We start from the raw sequence: 19,214 nt of genomic DNA, 5'->3' as shown, positions 1-19,214 counted from the left end.
GGCCACCCTCTTAACTTTTACTGCGCGGTAAGAGCTGTATTTCCATACCGTCACAAAGACCCAAAAGCCTCGGACTCTGTACCGTTGTAATTTTGGATCTGTTTATGCACTGTTTTCCCTTAGTATTGTTGTGTAGCCCAAAAATATGCCTTCAGACGCAGGAAAATCACGGTCTGTAACTGTTAACACATCTAATGGTCAGATTCACCAAACCTGGTAATATCCTCCCCACCGATAATAATAGGGTCTTCCGATATCAGACACATCTCAAGAAAGAGACAAGGTTCTCCTGTCATACCATCTCTGCCTAAGAAGGAGAAGCCCAAACCCATAGCACAAACCTTGACTCCCACTGGCCTTGTAGCAATAAATAACCCCTCCTTAAATACAAACAACACAGGGTTATCCACTGATACGGACTCCCTGGGTGAACTACTTATAAAAATAGAGACAATGGTTAAGTCCCTCTTACTTCCCCTCCTCGAGAGGACTAGACTAATAAGCCTACACCTGGATGATTTGGGCAAGCAAATGCAAGGGAATAACCTGACCTTAACTGAACTTCTAAAAGCTCAGACTAAAACTGTCACTGTTGATCTAGCCACCTCTCTCCCTACTTTGCCAGAACAACTATCAACTAGTGGCACTTTAAGAAAAACGCATATGGTATTGGGGGAAAAATCTGCGGGAAAGTTATCAAAAAAAAAGCAGACAATAGTAAAACCAATCCCCCACTAAATGATAAAGAAATAGACAGGGAGACAAGGGTGGGCTGTAGTTCCACATTTGAAATGAGAGGAAATGACGAAGACCCAAAAAATAAAAACATAAATAATTCTGAAGGAAAAAATAGCACATCAACAACATGAAATAGATAATGGAAATTGGGAACAGCTCACTCAGCGCCAGTATAGTCCTCCAACTAGAAGAGTGGATCTACCCCCGGAATCCGCTCCATATACGATTATCATGACAGGGGTACCTGAACTTCCAGAGGGCTCCAGGGAGGACCACTACGCCCTAAAAAACAAAACCATCTATTGGCTGAATCAAAATCGACCTCTTCCCGCGCATATAAATGGGGAAATTTTAATGGTGAGAAGAACGAGCTGGGTGGGAACAAGACCAAAGGAAAGGAAGGGGGATGTGATAATTATAAACTTCAGGGACCATAGAGCTGTTAGATGTATTGGCGACTGGTATGAAGCTAGAGGAAGGGATGTCATTTCTACACACTATGTCAACTATTTTTATCCACGAGAACTGATTTCCCACCTTAAACCTCACTCTGTAAAAGATTTTTTCCAAGACTGGAGGGAAGCAGACCAGCAATTTTTCTGTCGAAACGCTTGTAACCATCTGTCTAACCCCCAGTCTTGGAACTGTTCGACTAACAATCAATACCCATTTCAGACCACAAATCCAATACATCATAATAGTTATGCCCAGCCACAACAGAGGTTCAACATACCTACTTATAATCGTTTTTCAGCTCTGGGTGGTCTAGAAAATATAGATTGACTCAATTTAGAACAGGCCCGAATACAAAATTCTACTGCGAGAAATTATACTGTCTCTAACGGTATTATTCCCCTATGTGAAAATATTGAAATACAAGGAATGGAAAGTAGCAACCTCTCCCCAGCTCCAATTTTAACATCATCTAAAGGTGCTGACACCTTTACTCTTGGGGATAATTGTAGTAAACAACCTATGCAGATGGCTGACGAAGTGCTAAATCCCCCAGAGTATGTATCAGTAGTAGAGGCATCCTGTATAAATAAATGTTTAGACTCTAGAAAGGATGACATTATAATACATATCATGTCATGGAATATTGCAGGATTACGAACCAAAATAACGAACTGAAGTCTGTTGGAATTCACTCAAGATTACCACGTAATCTGTTTACAGGAGACATGGTCTACCAATGAACAGCATTTAATGGGCTATAAAACTTACTTCTCAGCGGCAGTGGCAAGCCCTCATGGTAGGGCCAAGGGGGGGCCTGACGGTATATATAAAAAATACCATATTCAGCCTAAAAATAACACCAATTAGCCTATACCCTAATTATCAGATATTGAAACTCTCATTTCCGAAGAATGGGACAAAGGTTCTAGAGAATACATATGATAATGTCCCGGAAAATTAGAGATTAAATTTACTTGGGACTCTCCGTAATAAACTCTCTATCCTGACAAAAAAAATGCAAGGATCAGATGTCCCAAGCATCGTTTGGGGCGGTGATTTTAACCACCACCCCTGCGAAGTAAAAAATAGTAATATCTGTGGTATGGCAGAAGAAATAGATAAGTATGTGACCCACTTCTGCCACACTAAAGTAGGCGACCTCCTAAACGAAACACTGTCAGAGTTAGGCCTAGTAATCCTGAACGAAACTAACACTGTATCTGGCCAGCTACAAGCCACATATTTGGGTAGAGGATGGGAGTCAACGATTGACTATATATTGGTTTCAGCAACACTCGAAAGCAAAGCTCAGAGTTTTAGACTGATAGTCAATACTCTAAGCGATCATGCCGCTCTGGTTTTTGATTTGGTCATTGACCAGGGGCAATATACCTCGCACCCGATAATGGCCACACTTACCCAGAATAATATCTACCTCACAAAAATAAATGGCTATGCCATAGGCTGGGGAACGATAGACCCAGTGGCCATGATAAACAAGGTGGTTTACGCGGCATATCCTGCTATCGTGAAGTGCCTCGATAATGATACTAGCGAAGAAGAACTTTTGCATAATTTTAGCTTAATTATGGAGAAGGTAAAGGAATTTCTAACTCGAAATATGAAAGGGAATAAGGCCAGGAAAAAAAGGTGGTTTGACCATAAGTGTACTCTGACCCACAAATCCTTAAAAAAAGCGCTGACGAAAACCGTAAGAGATCAAGAGCAAATACGTAGACTAAGGAGGCTCTATCGTCTAGCCTGCAAAAGTAGAAAACAAGAACTGAAAAAAGTGCTCTGGGACCAACTATATGAGAGCTCCCGGAGCCGGAATAGTGAGCAGTTCTGGAAGGTAGTGAAGTCACCCTTCTTGATAGATACCAGCGACATGCCAAGAGTAGAAGTAGTGATTGAGGGTTCAATATGGGCAACCCACTTTTCCAAAGTTTTTGGCAAAGAAATAGGAGTAGACCTATCAGAGGAGAACAATCAGACTCTACAAGAAAGTCTATTTCCGATTCCCTTAAATTTTGAATTAAATGAAGTTATAAATGCGGTTAAAAAGAGCAAAAGTGGAAAAGCCCCTGGTCCAGATGGTGTACCAGTCGACTTCAAATTAGACCTGTGGGCCCCAATTTTAAAAAAAGTGTTTGATGCAACAATGAAGTGTGGTCTAATTAAAACTTGGACCCAATCGATTATGGTTCCCATTTTTAAAAAGGGAAATAGGGAAGATGTGACCTGTTATAGGCCAATTTCATTATTGGACTCGCTTGGTAAAACCCTGGGCAGAGTGGTTCTCCAGCGCCTACAGGACTGGGTAGATGACCGTAATATATTATCTGACATCCAGTTCGGCTTCCGAGAGGGCTTCGGAACAACCGAACAGGCTCTGAACCTAGCGTTACTAATGGGTAAATATGTTTCAGCAAAGCAAGGAAGGCTATACATGGTTTATGTTGACCTCTCCGCGGCCTTCGACTGCGTCTCCCACTCGAAGCTGTGGTCAGTTCTCATGCATATGGGTATAGACCCAGCTCTTGCACATCTTCTTCGGGCACTATATTCTAATGCCTCATCAAGGGTCCGCTTCGGAACGCAGGGCAAATTATCTGACCCCTTTAACGTGGAGAGGGGCGTGAGGAAGGGGTGTGTCCTGGCCCCCTTTCTTTTCTCCCTCTATACTAATGGTCTTGAGGCAGAGATGTTGAGAGGGGCTCAGGACCTCCTACGAGTGAAAAATCGACCCGACCCTGCCCTTCTCTATGCGGATGACGCAGTAATATTGGCACGTACCCCGCGAGAGTTGGAGAAAGCCTTAGATAGATATTCAAAGTTCATGGGTAGCTTGGACCTCAAAATAAATATTTAAAAAACATACGTGATGGAGGCAGGAAAGGGAAAGAAAAGGGGAAGGTCTATCTATCTTGATAAAGAGGAAGTGGATTTGACTACACAATATCCATATCTTGGAGTCCTGATAGATGACAAACTTAACTGGAAAGCGGCTATTGAAGCCCGCAAACACCAACTTTTGCGAGCAATCATTGCCGTCATAAAATTCTCCCAGAAGCTTGGAAAGAGGCCACCAGTGGAGCTCCTCCGCATCTATAAAGCAAAGTGTCATTCCACCGCACTTTATGGGGCGGGGTTGTGGGGACATAAAAACACCAACGCCCTGCAGGTAGCAGAGAATACATTTATGAGATTCCTACTGATGGCACCCAAGCGAGTATCTACCTTCGCCTGCCATGCAGAACTTGGTCTGCCCCATATTGAAGATTTGGCCAAAATCCAACCTCTTTTGTTGTGGCGCCGTATTTGGACGTCAACAAAAAACTCACTCACAAAAGAGATAGTGGCCGATTGCATGTCTTTGGAACATGCGGGGAAAATCGAGTGGCTGCTTTACGTGAAAAACCTCCTCATTGATTTGGGGCTCAACAAATATTATGCTAACCCTGAACAAATTGCTGAAATCTCGAAGAAAGACTTAAAAATAAGGGCCCTTAGCCATATGGAAGAATTACGGTTGAGCAAGGAGATAAATAAAAAATCTACTCAACACTCCTTGATAGTCATGACCACATTGGAAATGGAACCATATTTGACCTATGTCGAGTCACAATTTGAGCGTTTTTTGTTGACACGATTTAGATTGAACGTTTTCCATAAGCTTGTAGCCTTTCCAAAAAATCACGACTGGAAAGAGGGTCTAATGGCGTGCCCATGTGACGAGCTGTCGGAACAATCAACAATGCATACGGTATTGTTCTGCAAATTTTATTCCACACATCGTAAACTATGGCTAATTCCATTGCTGAGAATTCTTGGTTTCAGAAGATGTCGTCCCGCCATGTTGCATCTGCAATTTCTGAATAATACACTGATTACGAAATATGTTAGTACGTTTTTAAAGTGTATTTTTAAACACAGAGTAAATCTTGATTGAACTAATTTCTGTTTTTAAGGAGTCTTTTAAAATGTGTATATTGTGTATGATATGTCTTTTTATGTACTTTAATGGTTATTATTGCTTTTATAACCGAATAAAGATTTACTTACTTACTTAGTGGCCACTCTTTAACTCAAGAAGAATGGGACAGAATGCTCTCACATCCACACAGTGTCTCCTGCAATGCAATATTCCTGTGCATCCAACACAATGTTCTGCATCAAGCTTACCTGACCCTGGCACGGCTCAGCAACATTTACTCTACTGCCACTTTAGACTGCTCATGCTGCCACACTTCTAATGCGGACATAACACACAAGTTTTGGGATCGCCCAAAGGCACAGACTTTCTTTACTGATGTCTGCATGATACTCTTGTAATCCACTGGCAATTGCAAATTAAACTGCTTAGAATGCTGCAATTTGGTACTTTATAAACACCCAAAATCTATTAAGGCAAGAAGCCTATTCCTAGATTTGGCCCTTCTCTTGGCTAGGCTCTCAATTACAATGAGGGAGAAGGCCCCATCTCTGCCTGGGGTAACCCAGTGGCACAAGACCATGATTTGCTGGCGGAAGTAGAATCCTTAGTCCCAAGACGTGAGGAGGCACACGGACTCTGAAGGCGCCCAATTGCTTCCATATGGAACAAAGTGATTGTTTCATTCAACGATAACCCTAAAGATGATTGTATACTCCTTTATACAGATTTGAAAGCTCTATGATGTGATTGCTATACGTGATCCTGCCTCAAAGAACCCATCACCAGGCCCCAGCTCTTGTTGGGATGCCCTTACAGGCGGCGCGTGAACAGGCGGCCAGTGCTCCCGGACTCTGGCACCACTCTGCCTCCATTCATATGACTTATACCACATGAGCAGGCTTGCTAGTGTTTTTAGGTCTCGCCTAGCAACGCAGCGAAGCTGCTCGCTAGCGAGATCTATTGGCGCCGACTTGCTTTGCGATGCGGGACAGGATAGGTGCACGCGCTTGAAAGACATCAGCTGTGAACGCGTACGGCGTCGTTAGCTGAAGTGGCAGGACAGGACATGTGCAGTGCATGTGCACATGATGCCCAGACAGCCCATATGCACGTTCACGGCGTCTTTTTCAGACAGCCGATGTGCACCCACAGCGTCTCTTCTCTGGAGATCTCAGCACTTTTGCGCGCTCCCCCACGCTTTCAGTTTCGCGAGCGAGGCTCGCCTCCCTGCTGTTAAGGCATGTCACCCGTGCCAGCGCTCAGCGTGCCTGCTGCCTCCTCAGCACAGCCTGCTCCTGTGCCTTCCTCTACAGAGCCGCTGACACGCAGCACGCGCTCTTCGCCTTCTCACTCGGTCCGGGGAGCCTAAGCCAACGCGGCACTGATATCCATCGCCGGGCAAGGGACCCCAGCCTCGGGTCGCCGTGAACCATCCCGGCGCGCCCTGCTGCTGAGCCCCATGATGGAGGAGGCTGACCTGCTTTGGGAGCGGCTCAGGCCATCACAGTAAATGCTGCTTTGGCTTTGGCTTTCCCTTCCGTCTTTTCTGTTGCCGTCATGTGTTGACATCCAGTTCTCGCCCTCCTACCGATGTCCGCATTGCAAATGCTTGTTGTTTGGGCATTTGATCGCGGGCGTCCAAGCGCGATGCAGCGCTTCATCACTGAAGGCTAAGAAACTGCAATGCGTTTTACTTGTCTAAACATTTTCACATGCTGTTGCCGTTTTTCTTTGAAATACATTTTTATAATTCCTTGATTAGTTAAATTCCATCTCTCAAGCACTTTTACATATCGTGATCTTTTGTCAGCTGTGTCATTCTGCAGAAGATGGTAATTATTTTATCTCTGCACTTCTTCTCATGGTTAGGTAGTGAAGCAATGTTCACACATGATTCTAGCCATGTTACTTTTTATTTAACTCCCATCCGGTTATTTCATGCGGGTATCGTTGTGCAGTTGACACAACCAAGGCGCTCGCAGGCCTGACACACTGTCAGAAGTACAACGTATAAATACATTTTCCATATTATTCTGTCGCTCCCACAGCAGAAGATCTGAAACACGAACCATTGTATTTTACCCGTGTCAGACAGTATCCCCTTAAAACGTTCCCAGCACCAATTCTCATAGGGTTTTTTTTTTTACTGTGAGCGTAACTCTTTTCATATAAAAAGGCAAAGCGAATAACAACAGTATACCATGCACTCCTGTTACAATACATCTGGAGGGAGAAACCGCATTGATTAGCTGTCCTAAATAAGTATGGTGGGAGACCTAGTAAGATACATCGAGAACTGCAATCAGAGTGGAATAAAAGGGTCTGGAACCACAGGAGTGTAACATGGCAAATTAAGCGGCTCATAAGGAGAGGATGTGGTCTGTCGGCTAGACTGCCGACTTTGGTGCTAGAAACCAGGGTTCGAGCCTCCAGGTCGCGCCCACATCCTGATTCTGGGCAAATCACTTAGGGCCCGATTCACAGAACAAACTTAAGACTAAATCCTAAACTTAGTACCATTCTGGTATTCACAGAATGCACTTAGTACTTCTGGTATTCACAGAATGAACTTACTACTTTTGCTATTCACAGAATGAACTTAGTACTTTTGCTATTCACAGAATGGATTTACGACTCCTAAACTTACGTCCGCACTCGGGCCGGAAATTCCGGCCCGGAGGCGGAGCTTCCGGGCCGGAGGCGGAGCTTCCGGCCCGGAGGCGGGGCTTCCGGGCCGGAGGCGGAGCTTCCGGCCCAGAGGTGGGGATTCCGGCCGATTTAGCTATGGCTGAAATCTCCACCTCCGGGCCGGAAGCTCCGCCTCCGGCCCGGAAGCTCCGCCTCCGGGCCGGAAGCCCCGCCTCCGGGCCGGAAGCTCCGCCTCCGGGCCGGAATTTCCGGCCCGAGTGCGGACGTAAGTTTAGGAGTCGTAAATCCATTCTGTGAATAGCAAAAGTACTAAGTTCATTCTGTGAATAGCAAAAGTAGTAAGTTCATTCTGTGAATACCAGAAGTACTAGGTGCATTCTGTGAATACCAGAATGGTACTAAGTTTAGGATTTAGTCTTAAGTTTGTTCTGTGAATCGGGCCCTTAATCTCCCCATGCCTGAATGTGTAATGTAAATATGGTGCTCATGTAAAGCGCTCAAATACCTTCTGGTCGAGTTCGCGCTATATAAATATGCAACAACACCTATAAAAAAACAGCATTTGCAATGCAATAGGTCTCTCAGTTACGCCAGCTTGAGCTATTGCAAATAACAATGCCGTATATTTTTGTTTTCGTTTTGAAAACATAAATAAAAGGCATTGTCATTTACTATGCCAATAGCTTAAACTTGCGTAACTGCGAGACCTATTGCATTGCAAATGCTTGTTTAAAGTTGTGTTGCTTTGTGTACTTCACTCATTTTTTTGTTTGTTAGTGTCTTATTGATTTTAGTATGATGCTCTCTCATGTTCTATGTCTACCATAGCAAAATGAAAAGTCCAATAAAATTTGTTGAAAAAAAAAAATCAAACTACAGGCACACCGATCAATGCCCCATTTATGGAAACTGGGATGGGGGCGTGTGGGGGGTGGGGGATGATGTTGGCCACCCATACTCCCAGGGGTATTTGGAGAGATTTTTAGTATTAAAGTGTCCCTGAAACCCTCTTTCAGCACATAGCTTAGGTTCCATCTTATTAATATGCACTTTATGCATAGTGGCTCCTCTTGCGCCCCCCTGGCCCACCTCCACCAGACTTCGGACTCTTGTTCCTTTTGGGAACTTGTAGATGATATTAAGAGCTCCCATTGGGTTGGTACACAAGTGTGAGTAGTAACACAAGGATTTCCCTAATGCAGGAAGTGTGATGTGGTGCCAAGTAATATTTTCAGGGTGCATGTATTATCTAGATGCAACTTGAAGCAACCTTGGTAACCCAATGAGAAAAAATAGAAAATGTCATTTCAAAAAGACCTCCTTGAGCTAATGCCTTTGCCATTAATTGCACATAAAATAAGCATTGACAAAATTGTCACATTACAAGCACTAACAAAACCAATTTGGCCAGCAAGACTGATTGGCTTTGCCAATGCTTGTTGTTTCCTGTTCCCACTACTACCTTCATGTCTAGTGGCTTCTGAGCGAGCACTGCTCATGTTCATGTTGCATTTACGTTAAAAAAGGTAACCTCCTACATTGAAAGTAAGCGGTGCTGTTCTTGCTAAAGGTATTAGAGGGGCTTTGTGAAGTGTTTCTCCACAGATAACTAGACAGCTTTTGCTGGCTGTGTTCTATTTTTCCTACTGTGTGTCAAACATTGTGGGTGTGGCATTATAGTGAATATGATGCACCATCTTTTCTTGTATTCAAAATATTAAAAAGTTCGGAAGTAAAAAATAAAGTGACTACCTTGACCTACTCTATTGTAATTTACAATTTTCATTTTGGTAATATCTCACTCTAGCAATGTTTCTCCTCTAGGCGCTTCCTTCGATAAGACCTCTGCAACTTGGGTGGCCCTGGCCCGTGTAGCTGGTCTTTGCAACCGTGCAGTCTTCCAGGCAAGCCAGGACACCCTTCCCATCCTTAAGGTGAGTAAAGGGCTAGATGGCATTGGACTCCCCAATCCTTCCACAATGGACGAACTAGGACCATTCTCACAGAAAGCATGGCCATAATAAGTTAACAATCAATTATCTGGGGTGGCCAAGTGCACACCTGCTTCTTCCGATTTCTTTACAATATGCTTCCTTTAATCATTATTCAAACTGTAGCATGCAGCCCGGAAAACATGGGGGCAGATTTACAAGAAAGTGACGCATCCGTAGAGATGCGCCACTTTCCCTGCGCCAACATGTCAAATCCTTGCGTCACCATGGATGCGCCGTATTTACAATATGGCGCACCATGGCGCAAGGATTGACAGAAGCGTCAGAAATTCTGACGCATCTGTTGACGGAAAAGTCACGCATTGCTGGAGTCGTGTCGCAAGCACGACGCAACTCCAGCAATGCTCAGGGGCGCCCTATGCCTAACATGCTGCGTCACTTCTTACGCCTGCTTCAAGCAGGCGCAGGGTTTTGACGCGGCATGGATGTAAAAGTGACTCAGTGATATCTTGTAGATTTCACTGCGTCACTTTTACGGGGCTTCCTGCGACGGAACGTCCATCCTGCATACATTAAACCTGACGCAGGTTTAATGTGGCGCAGGGCTTTACAACGTGACGTATCTCCCTAGATGCGTCGCGTTGTAAATGGTCCGCCACTTTTAGGCTGCCGCTGCGTCACAAAAGTGACGCAACAACGATGCAAAAGTGACGCAAGGGGCTTGTAAATCTGCCCCATGGTCTGCCCAAGTCCACGCACATGTAAACAGAAAAAAGGCTAGAGCAAGATTGCACTCTAACAACGGACGCACAGCATGCTCAGTTATTGGTCATCAAAAACTGCAAATGTATCCATGTTTAACCGCTTTATTTCATTTGATTCAAAAGTTCATAATGTTCATCACTCTTTATCCTGTCACATGTGAGGCCCTTATGTATCCAACAGCGCCTAGTGCGACCAGATATGCCTGTCCAGGCCTTTTTCTGACGCACGACGGATACATAATACATCCTCAGTGCTTCATCTCTTTACCCAATGCATTTCGGGCTTTTTTTTATAGCCCTTCGTCAGGGGTTCCCTACAAGTTTAAAACATTAGCATTAGTTTGTATTTTCAAACCACTATGTAACAATATGTCAAGTGCATCAAACCATTCCCATCATGTTTTTTTAAAAATTGTTATTTTCGACATTTTCCCTCTACATGCGCTATTACAGGCAACTGAATGTGCCCAAAACAACCTCTCCCAACCGCCATTGCCCTCCCGTGTTTAGCCTAACTTCCTCATTCAGAACCCTCGATAAGCGTTCCCCATCTCATGATGTCGAACTCTGGTTAAAGATATCCCATGCCCTTAAGCCAAACTCCGAAAACATTCCCAATACCTGCATCATGTCACAAAATAATCTCCTTCATAGCATGTTCTTTCCTCGCTCAAAACAGTATTCCGCTTGTTCCTACTGTTACCCTTTCTACTTATATGACGTGACTCCACCCCTCCAAGTAGGCCAATCATATCGAGCAAGCTGTACTTCACCGGGCATATGCAACTACAACTCCCGTAAGGCAGTGCTGCTCATCCTTCAATGCCCCCACTGTACTGAATTGACCCACTCCCTGCTCCTACAAGCTCCCCAGGCACCTCATTTGAATACCCCGCCCACCCCCAGATGTTGTAAAACACGTCGATTATACAGTTCTAACAGCCAAAACTTGAATTCTGCACTTGAATTTGTGTAATCATAAAAAACATTTTTAGATGCTTTAATGTCCATACGTAATCCGATCCAACCTCCATCTGCTATAATTTTAAACAAAGTTCTCCAGACTCCACTCCTGAGATGGATTGAAAATCCTGCCATTACACATGTGACCATGTTCATTTTATTCGTATTCAACAGTACTCCGTTGGGTGCTACTTGGCTGAATAAGTTAACAGCATGCAGTGTTGGGTCTCTTGAGATGTTTGGCAAACATGATTATTTCTCTTTGTAAAAAATTATTAGTAATGGATAATTCTAATGGTAGATTCCTCACCTTTAGAATATCCCCAGGTGCCACACTGGATCTGGAATATTCTGCGGCAGTGCTCCTGTGAACTGATAGGTGGCGCCCTGTGCCTCCACGGTGTCTCCCTGGAGATGGTGGGGTGAGCAGTCTAAAAGCCCCGCTCCTCCATGCTGATGTCAGTTCCTTTCTTTATGCGCCCTCCGCAGCTCCCACACCAGCAAAAGGCGGATTCTGATCAGGAGAGGAGAAAGAGTATATGATGCTCGTGATCAGCCAATTGATTAATCATGTAAACCCTCCTCCATCAAAGAGGGTGAATAGGACGCTTACATCATTCCTGATGATGCTAGTCCAGAGCCAGCTCCTAATGACTCACCTCACATGAGAACGGTGGCTGTTCCCGTAGCCTCCTGGAGAGCAGCCAAAGCGAGCTGTCCAATCTACCACTAAACTTCTGTCACCCTTAGCCTCACTTTTAATGCCAAAACGTACATTTTCATTGGACTTGGTATTGGTATCTGCAGAGATCGCTTCAGTGGGAAGGAAAGCCTATCCTTCTGTGCAAAGAGGACGCAAGTTTTTCTGTTGGTTGCTTAGATCTTGTCCAGTCAGCGTGTCATGATATGAAATGTCATGGTCCTCTGTTTGAGCATTTCCAGTGTATTTTCAACCCAGAATTCCAGTTTTGTTTTCTCATAAAATTCACAAGCCAGCACTTTTACGATGGCAGAGGCTTCAGAGAAGAAATCTATGTTTAAGGCTTGTAATGCTTGTGGAAAAAGAAAAATCTACATAGATAATTTGAATACCAAGGGCCTTCACTGCATGCACCATGGCAACAACCCTAAAAAATGTATCAATTGAAAGACTTTCTCTACTAAGACATTTAAGGGCAGGGAGCAAAGGTTGGTTTGACAAACCTTGAAGAGAAGGCTGAAGCTTCCAGCTCTGCAATTCAGGAAAGAACATCTGAACCAGCTACAGAAAAGTCAAAGGCAAAGATTTTCTCGCTTGCTTAATTACTCTCATTCATTCATGGTATGGGCCAGGCAGTTGTTGGCAGCTGATGTCATACTCCGAAATCCATAGGTCTTTATCTCCAGGGTCAGAATTACCACTGAAGAAGGGTGGTACCAATTCAGTCAGGTGCAAAATTGTTCAAAATTAAGACAAGGATGGCGATGACATAGCCATTTGAATTGCTGAAGTCAATGAGGACGAAGGCAAAACAACATCCCAGGCACACCCATTAAAGACAACACTGCTGAAGAAACCACCACCGTTGATAGCCACTCTTCCTTCCCTGTGGACACATCCATCAATGGCTGCAGTACAATCAGCTACAATGTTGTTGTCCATGGTGCCTTCATGCTCTTTGACGAAACGCTCAATCATGAGCGATACCGTCACAATGACAAATTTACAGCCATCGATGGCCCATCCATCCACAAGCACTTCATCAACAAGCGTACAGTCAATGACAGATGTTGTACACCCACCTCGAGATTTCCCAGTTCCAACAGTTTTTTTTTGGTGTTATCAGCTCCTGCAGCTTCTCATTTGTCATCTGTTGTGCCTCTAGAATCCCTGATGGTTTCATCAGTGCCGCCGTAGGAGGAAAATCGTACAGTAGGCATCCTTGAGGCAGGAGAGTGATGTCAAGCATGATTAACAGGATCTGTGGTAAATCAATTTTTCTTTAATGATGAGTAGGTTCGGTCAGAGAAGCATGGAGCCGCAAAATATGCCAACATACATATCTTATTTGTGGATACTAAAGATGCAGAAGAGGAGGAAAGGCCCAATCGAACTAAGCATAGACGTCAAACTGATATACCTGCAATAAGATGACATTGGTTTCAGTGTGATCAGGGACATTTGCCTTCGATGCCTCTGGTGCAGATGCCACTTGATTTTCTCTCTTTCTTGGAGGACATGGTTCAAGATATTTATCAGAAATTGTCACCAGAAACCCCAGTGTTATAGCAATGTGATCCAGTGTCAACACACAGTATCGAATTCTGCATCTTTTTCCACCATCAGTGAAATAACAATAGCAGAATTCCTATGCAGCCCTGTTAACAATTGGTAGTGACTGCGATGATCCACACGCTGAAAATGACAATCACCAAGAAGGCAGCTTGAGTCAAGATGATGATAATGATGAAGATGATATATCTGCAGCTTTCGATGCTGGAGATGATGAGGCAGAAGCTTCTGCAGGTAGCCATAAAAATACTCCTGCCAAAGACTCTCTTCATCATACCAGATGAAGCAAGCCAAAACCAATGCTGAGAGATTCTCTGCTGAATAATACTGGCAAATTCCATGGACTGATGGAGAAAACCTCACAGCGATTCATTGTACTTGTTTTGACTGTAGAAAAATGTTCCTTCCCTTTTGACATTAAGGAGAAATCACATAGGGGTGTGAGACCAATCCCATTCCCTAGAATTGAATCTTTCATGGATTCACATGCTTTGAATTTTCTCTGTCATCATGGTGGGAGTCCAATGGTAATATTAACAAGCAGTGACAAACATAAGCATTGAAAACTAGAGAAAAGCCAAGTGACATTGGTAACCAATTCACATTGTTTTATAAGAAGAACCAAACTTCCACCAATCAGAACACATACTGTGAAGCACTCTTCCCCTGCAGGGCCACCATACCTCAGATTTCTAACCACACATTGTGTGTTAGGGAGACTCCCTGAGCAGTGCTCTGTTTCAGTGCTTCAACCATCTTTGGACCCTTTCGATCTCTCAGAAGTGAGATATTTGACCATTCGAGCAGCTCAGAGGTAACAAATGTTGAGTTCTTATCCTGAATTACACCATGTCAGAGGGATCTAAAAAAAAATGCTTTTCAGTTCTTGCAGATCTTGTAGGAAACCAAGATAGTTCTCTGAGGATCCCCAAAAGGAATGCATTTAATGCTTACACAATCACCATAAGCCTGGGGAGTGTAAGCATTGCAGAACCTTTTCTGCTAAAACCTTAAAATATTATGGAGCCAGGCTTCAAAAGAAGAAGACTCATTCTGACTCTAATTCTGAGATGAGGGGCAGAGTCATTCCCCAACAGGGTGGAAGTGTAAAAATAAGGGTTCAACCTCATATGATAAAGATCCTTAGAAAAGAAATTCTCACAGCAAGGACTCTGTGATAGAAATGTCTGTGAGTAAAGAAGTTTCTATTCCATCTTCCTCTCGCAAAAAGTCTTCCTCTTCATCAGTGCCTGTGACTCCTTTTAAAGAACCCATATCAAGAAAAATGCGTTAGTCGACGGACCCATCGTTGAGGGTTATTTAGCCGATGGCTGGTGCACCGAGAGATTATCAACGGCAATGTTACCCACCTTGCCAGTGACAACTACAGGGTTGGTGACTCTGACGATGATGACATCTTCCTCGTCGATGAAGAAACTGACGACCTCTTCGTTGACAAAATCATCAACAGCGATCCTGTTGACAGGAACTTTTACATCGACGATGACAAGACCAACATCACTCTCGCAGGTTGTTTCGAAAAAGTCAACCCTTTCCTCCTCATCCGTACCATCATCGGTGAGTCAGTCGATAGCACAGAAGACAGTATTAATTTCAGAGAAGGGATTCCAGTAACTTTACGCCTGAATCAGACATCTCTGAGTAAGGTGTCTCCTCTGCCTCCTGTACGTCTCCTACAGATGGAAGAGTCTGGTGAAAAGGGACCATTTGACCAAGATTATAGTCCCTCGCAAATTAATGTCAAAGGACAAGATACTGATGATGACCCTGTAAAAGACACTTCTACATATCTAGAAGGAGATTTTTCTTTTGAAGATAGGCAACAATCTGCCACTTATCGCTATGACTCTTTCCAGGAATATTACCCATATGATGAGCTGTATGAGGAACATTATAGCTTACATGAAGACGCAATTTCTGTGCCCATTTCCTTGGTAAAATATTTACATCATATGTTGAATAGCTACTGCAAGAGGTTTCCCAAGGCAAATGCTCCAGTACAACATACTCTGTGGTGTTCTGATAAACCTGGTACAGCGTATCCTCCTAAAAGTCCTTTGGGCCTGCAAACACAAAAGGAAAAGAAAGAAAAATTATACCTCTGATTACTATACGAGGTGATTATTTTGAGTGCGATGTAGAAGAACAGCCGGAAGAAGGGGAATTCCTCATGATCCATCAGGTTCTGTTCAGGAGTGGTATGATTATGTCGCTCTCCTGTCTTCATCACCCCCCCCCCCGCTAACTCTCCTCCAGAGGATATAGTAGGAGGTTTTCATGAGCCCTGTAGAATGAACGTCCAACTGGTATTTTTAACCGAAACATGGTTAAATGGCACTTCCAATCCAGATATTTTACTAGCACTACCTGCAGGCTATGCCATTAGCAGACATGATAGGAAAGGTTAACATGGTGGTGGCCTTGCAATAGTGCATTGCGACTCACTGGGCTTATCAGATTAACCTTCTACTATTTTAAACTGCAAAGCTTTCTTTTTCAGATGCAACATCACAGATATCTATACTACTCAGGATTTCTGAGCTTTAGGCCCCCCGGGCCCAAGGCTACTTTTTTAGATAATATATGTAATATTGACATTATTGTCCAATATTCAAAGTACACCATGTTAGGGGATTTCAGTCTTCTCTTGGAAGACCCGAATGATGAAGATGCAGTCCTGTTATCGGAATCTCTGCGTTGTTTTAAGCTGAAACAAAGAGTAAAGTTTGTCTCACATAAAGCTGGCCAAATTTTAGATGGCATCTTTTCAAATGATCCCAACCTTAGATGTGAGGGTGTGTTGCCTTTGATCTGGTCGGATCATGTGGCAGTTGAGTTTAGCTTAAATATTCTGACACCATCTCAAGGCACCAAAACATTAGTGCAGAGTAAAACCATTCACTAATGGAATAAGATAGACAAAAGGACCCTGGCGGAGACCCTTGATTTGACTAAACCCTATCTTGGCAGTGAGCCTAATGCAGCGGCAGCAAGTTATCATGAGTGGCTGAGTAGGGAAGCCTTGAAACAAGCACCAGAAAAAAAAGTTAATCTCTACAGGAAACGGCCATCTGCCACAAGCTATTGATGAATGTATGAAAATAATTCTGAATGAAAAGTCAAAATTTTACATTGACCAAATTCAAATCGGCCTCGAACTCCTCAGGGGAACTTTTGAAAATAGTCTAATCTCTCTCAAGTCCAATACTTTCTTCTAGTCACCACCCTAGCCAGGAATTTTGTGATAGACTGGATAATTTTAAAAAAAAATAAAGTCGAGAGTGTGTACAGGGAATTGGATTCCTCCTGTTCTTTAGTAACTTCAAATCAAGAGCCCTTAACCTTGGGCTCTAGGAAATCTGAGTTGCATGACTTTTCCACTACTGACCATTGACCAAATGATTAAGTTTATTGGCTCCTTCTGATTCCTGCCCACTTTAGATTGTACGAGACATTACAGACAGTCTTGCGCCAGTCTTGACGACCCTACTGAATGTCATCATTACAGCAGGTATTTTCCCATCCAACTGGGAAAAAGATCTCAATCCTACCTTTGCTTAAAAATAAAAACCTTGGTGGACCCTAAGGAGGAGAAAAACTTCCATCCAATCTCTTGACTTCCATTCTCACATAAGCTCCTCAAAAAACATCTCAGTGCTAGCCTATCTGGTTACCTGGAAGCGTACCATTTTCTGGATAATGCACAATACGTTTCAGATCTGGTTTTAGCACAGAGACAGCTCTGATTGCTGTCTCGGAAGAGATCAGAGCTATTAAAGATAATGCTGGGAGAACGGCTGTGGTCCTTTTGGACTTCTGCACCGCTTTTCACACAGTCATACTGTTCTGTTAGAAAGTCTGACTGAAATTGAGATAGCTGGATCAGCACATGACCTTATCACCTCTTTCTTAAGAGATAGAGAGCAGACTGTGGCCCTTAGGGAATTTAATTTAATCCAATGCTCTCCCTTTTGGGGTCTTCAAGGGTCTTAGCCCAGCCCTACTCTATTTAACATTTATGTAGCACCGTTGACAAAGTTGATCAATTCGTACGGCTTTGCTACTGTAGTTTATGCAGATGATACCCAGATTGTGGTGTCAGTCCCAACCAATGTGGAGGAGGTTGCAGACAGATTTAATAAATGTATGAATGCCGTTGTCAATTGGATGGCTGTTAATTGTTTAAAACTAAACTCAGAAAAAACAGAGGTTCTTATCTTTGGAAAGGAGTCCACCTTCTAGGGTCACTCTTGGTGGCCACAAAGCCTGTGCTTCACCCCAGAACCAGTCACCAAGGTAAGAAACCTTGGGGTAATTTTTTATGTCGATCTATACTCTAGGGGACACATTAACAATTTCTTGCTTCCTACTGCCTAGGTCTCTGAGAAAGGTGTTGCCTTTCATTCGTTTTCAGCTCCAAAAATCAGTAGTCATAGCCCTTGTCCTGTCTATGATTGACTATTGTAATGCCCTGTACATGGGCATTCAACAATCGGCACTCAAAAAGCTTGAGATGCTGCAGAATGCCACTGCTCGCCTCCTAAAGAAACTGCCCAAAACATAAGTCAGTTTAAAATGCTTTAACAGAAGTTCATTAGCTTTCTGAGGAAAAAACTGTGGCTTTCAAAGCACTCTGCCTACCTTATAAGGTATTGTATGGTGCTGGACCTAACTGTCTTGCAAGAAAAATCAGGTGGTATCAACCAAATAGAAATCTGAGATCTGCTGTCCCCAGTATAAACATAGTGTCCTGGGGTGGTCGCAGTTTTGTCTATACCACCTGTCAGCTGTAGAGAAACCTGACATTAAACCTCAAAAACCAATCAAATCTTCTTAGTTTTTGGAAACAGCTGAAATCTTGGCTGTTTTCTCTATCTTTTTAACTTGCTGAACCCCCGATCAGTTCATCTCAGTATGTTCTTTGACTATTAGCGCCAAGACACCCATGGGTATTTGTGCGGTTTAGAAATTAAATGAATTTATTCATTGATTCAACAGACGCTTCTCTGGAGGGTTGCGAAGCTCACCATTAAAATGTAGAAACAGAAACTGGTCTTCTCGTGCGGCAAAGATGCACATCAATCTTCTAGAGATGAAGCTTTCAAAGGGTGGAAAATAGGCAGATTCCCTGCAAAAGTGTGCCACAATTGGGGACTAAATCATCAGTAGTTACTCCAAAAGTTTCAGACAGTGGGGAAATCTTGATCTATTTGCAGCTTTCTAGAACACAAAATGCAGAATGTATGCAAGCAGGTTTCCTTAGAAAAAATCATGGGGAAACGCATTTCTTCTAGCCTGGACAGGAATGTTCGCTTATGCTTTTCCTCCTTTCCATCTCATTCCCAAGGTTATTTGAAAAATGAAACAGGAACTGTGCTGCCTCTTTCTGATAGCTTCAGTGTGGCCAAAACAATATTGGTTCACAGAGCTTCTTCTCCTATCAGAATGTTCACACATTTAGT

The 19,214-nt window shown here is 43.4% G+C and overlaps 1 protein-coding gene across 1 annotated transcript in view; it reads left to right on the top strand.

The window, feature by feature from the left end:
* LOC146801339 (sodium/potassium-transporting ATPase subunit alpha-1-like) overlaps window positions 1-19,214 on the top strand; it is a 312,352-nt gene that overhangs the window by 174,031 nt on the left and 119,107 nt on the right. Inside the window, exon 10 of the mRNA XM_085620987.1 lies at window positions 9,605-9,714. Within this exon, the coding sequence (XP_085477113.1) occupies window positions 9,605-9,714 (110 nt within the window). The remainder of the gene's footprint in view (window positions 1-9,604; window positions 9,715-19,214) is intronic.

The sequence above is a fragment of the Triturus cristatus genome, chromosome 8 (assembly GCF_964204655.1).
Source record: "Triturus cristatus chromosome 8, aTriCri1.1, whole genome shotgun sequence".
NCBI classification, from domain to species: domain Eukaryota; kingdom Metazoa; phylum Chordata; class Amphibia; order Caudata; family Salamandridae; genus Triturus; species Triturus cristatus.
This window is presented reverse-complemented; position numbering and strand designations above follow the sequence as displayed.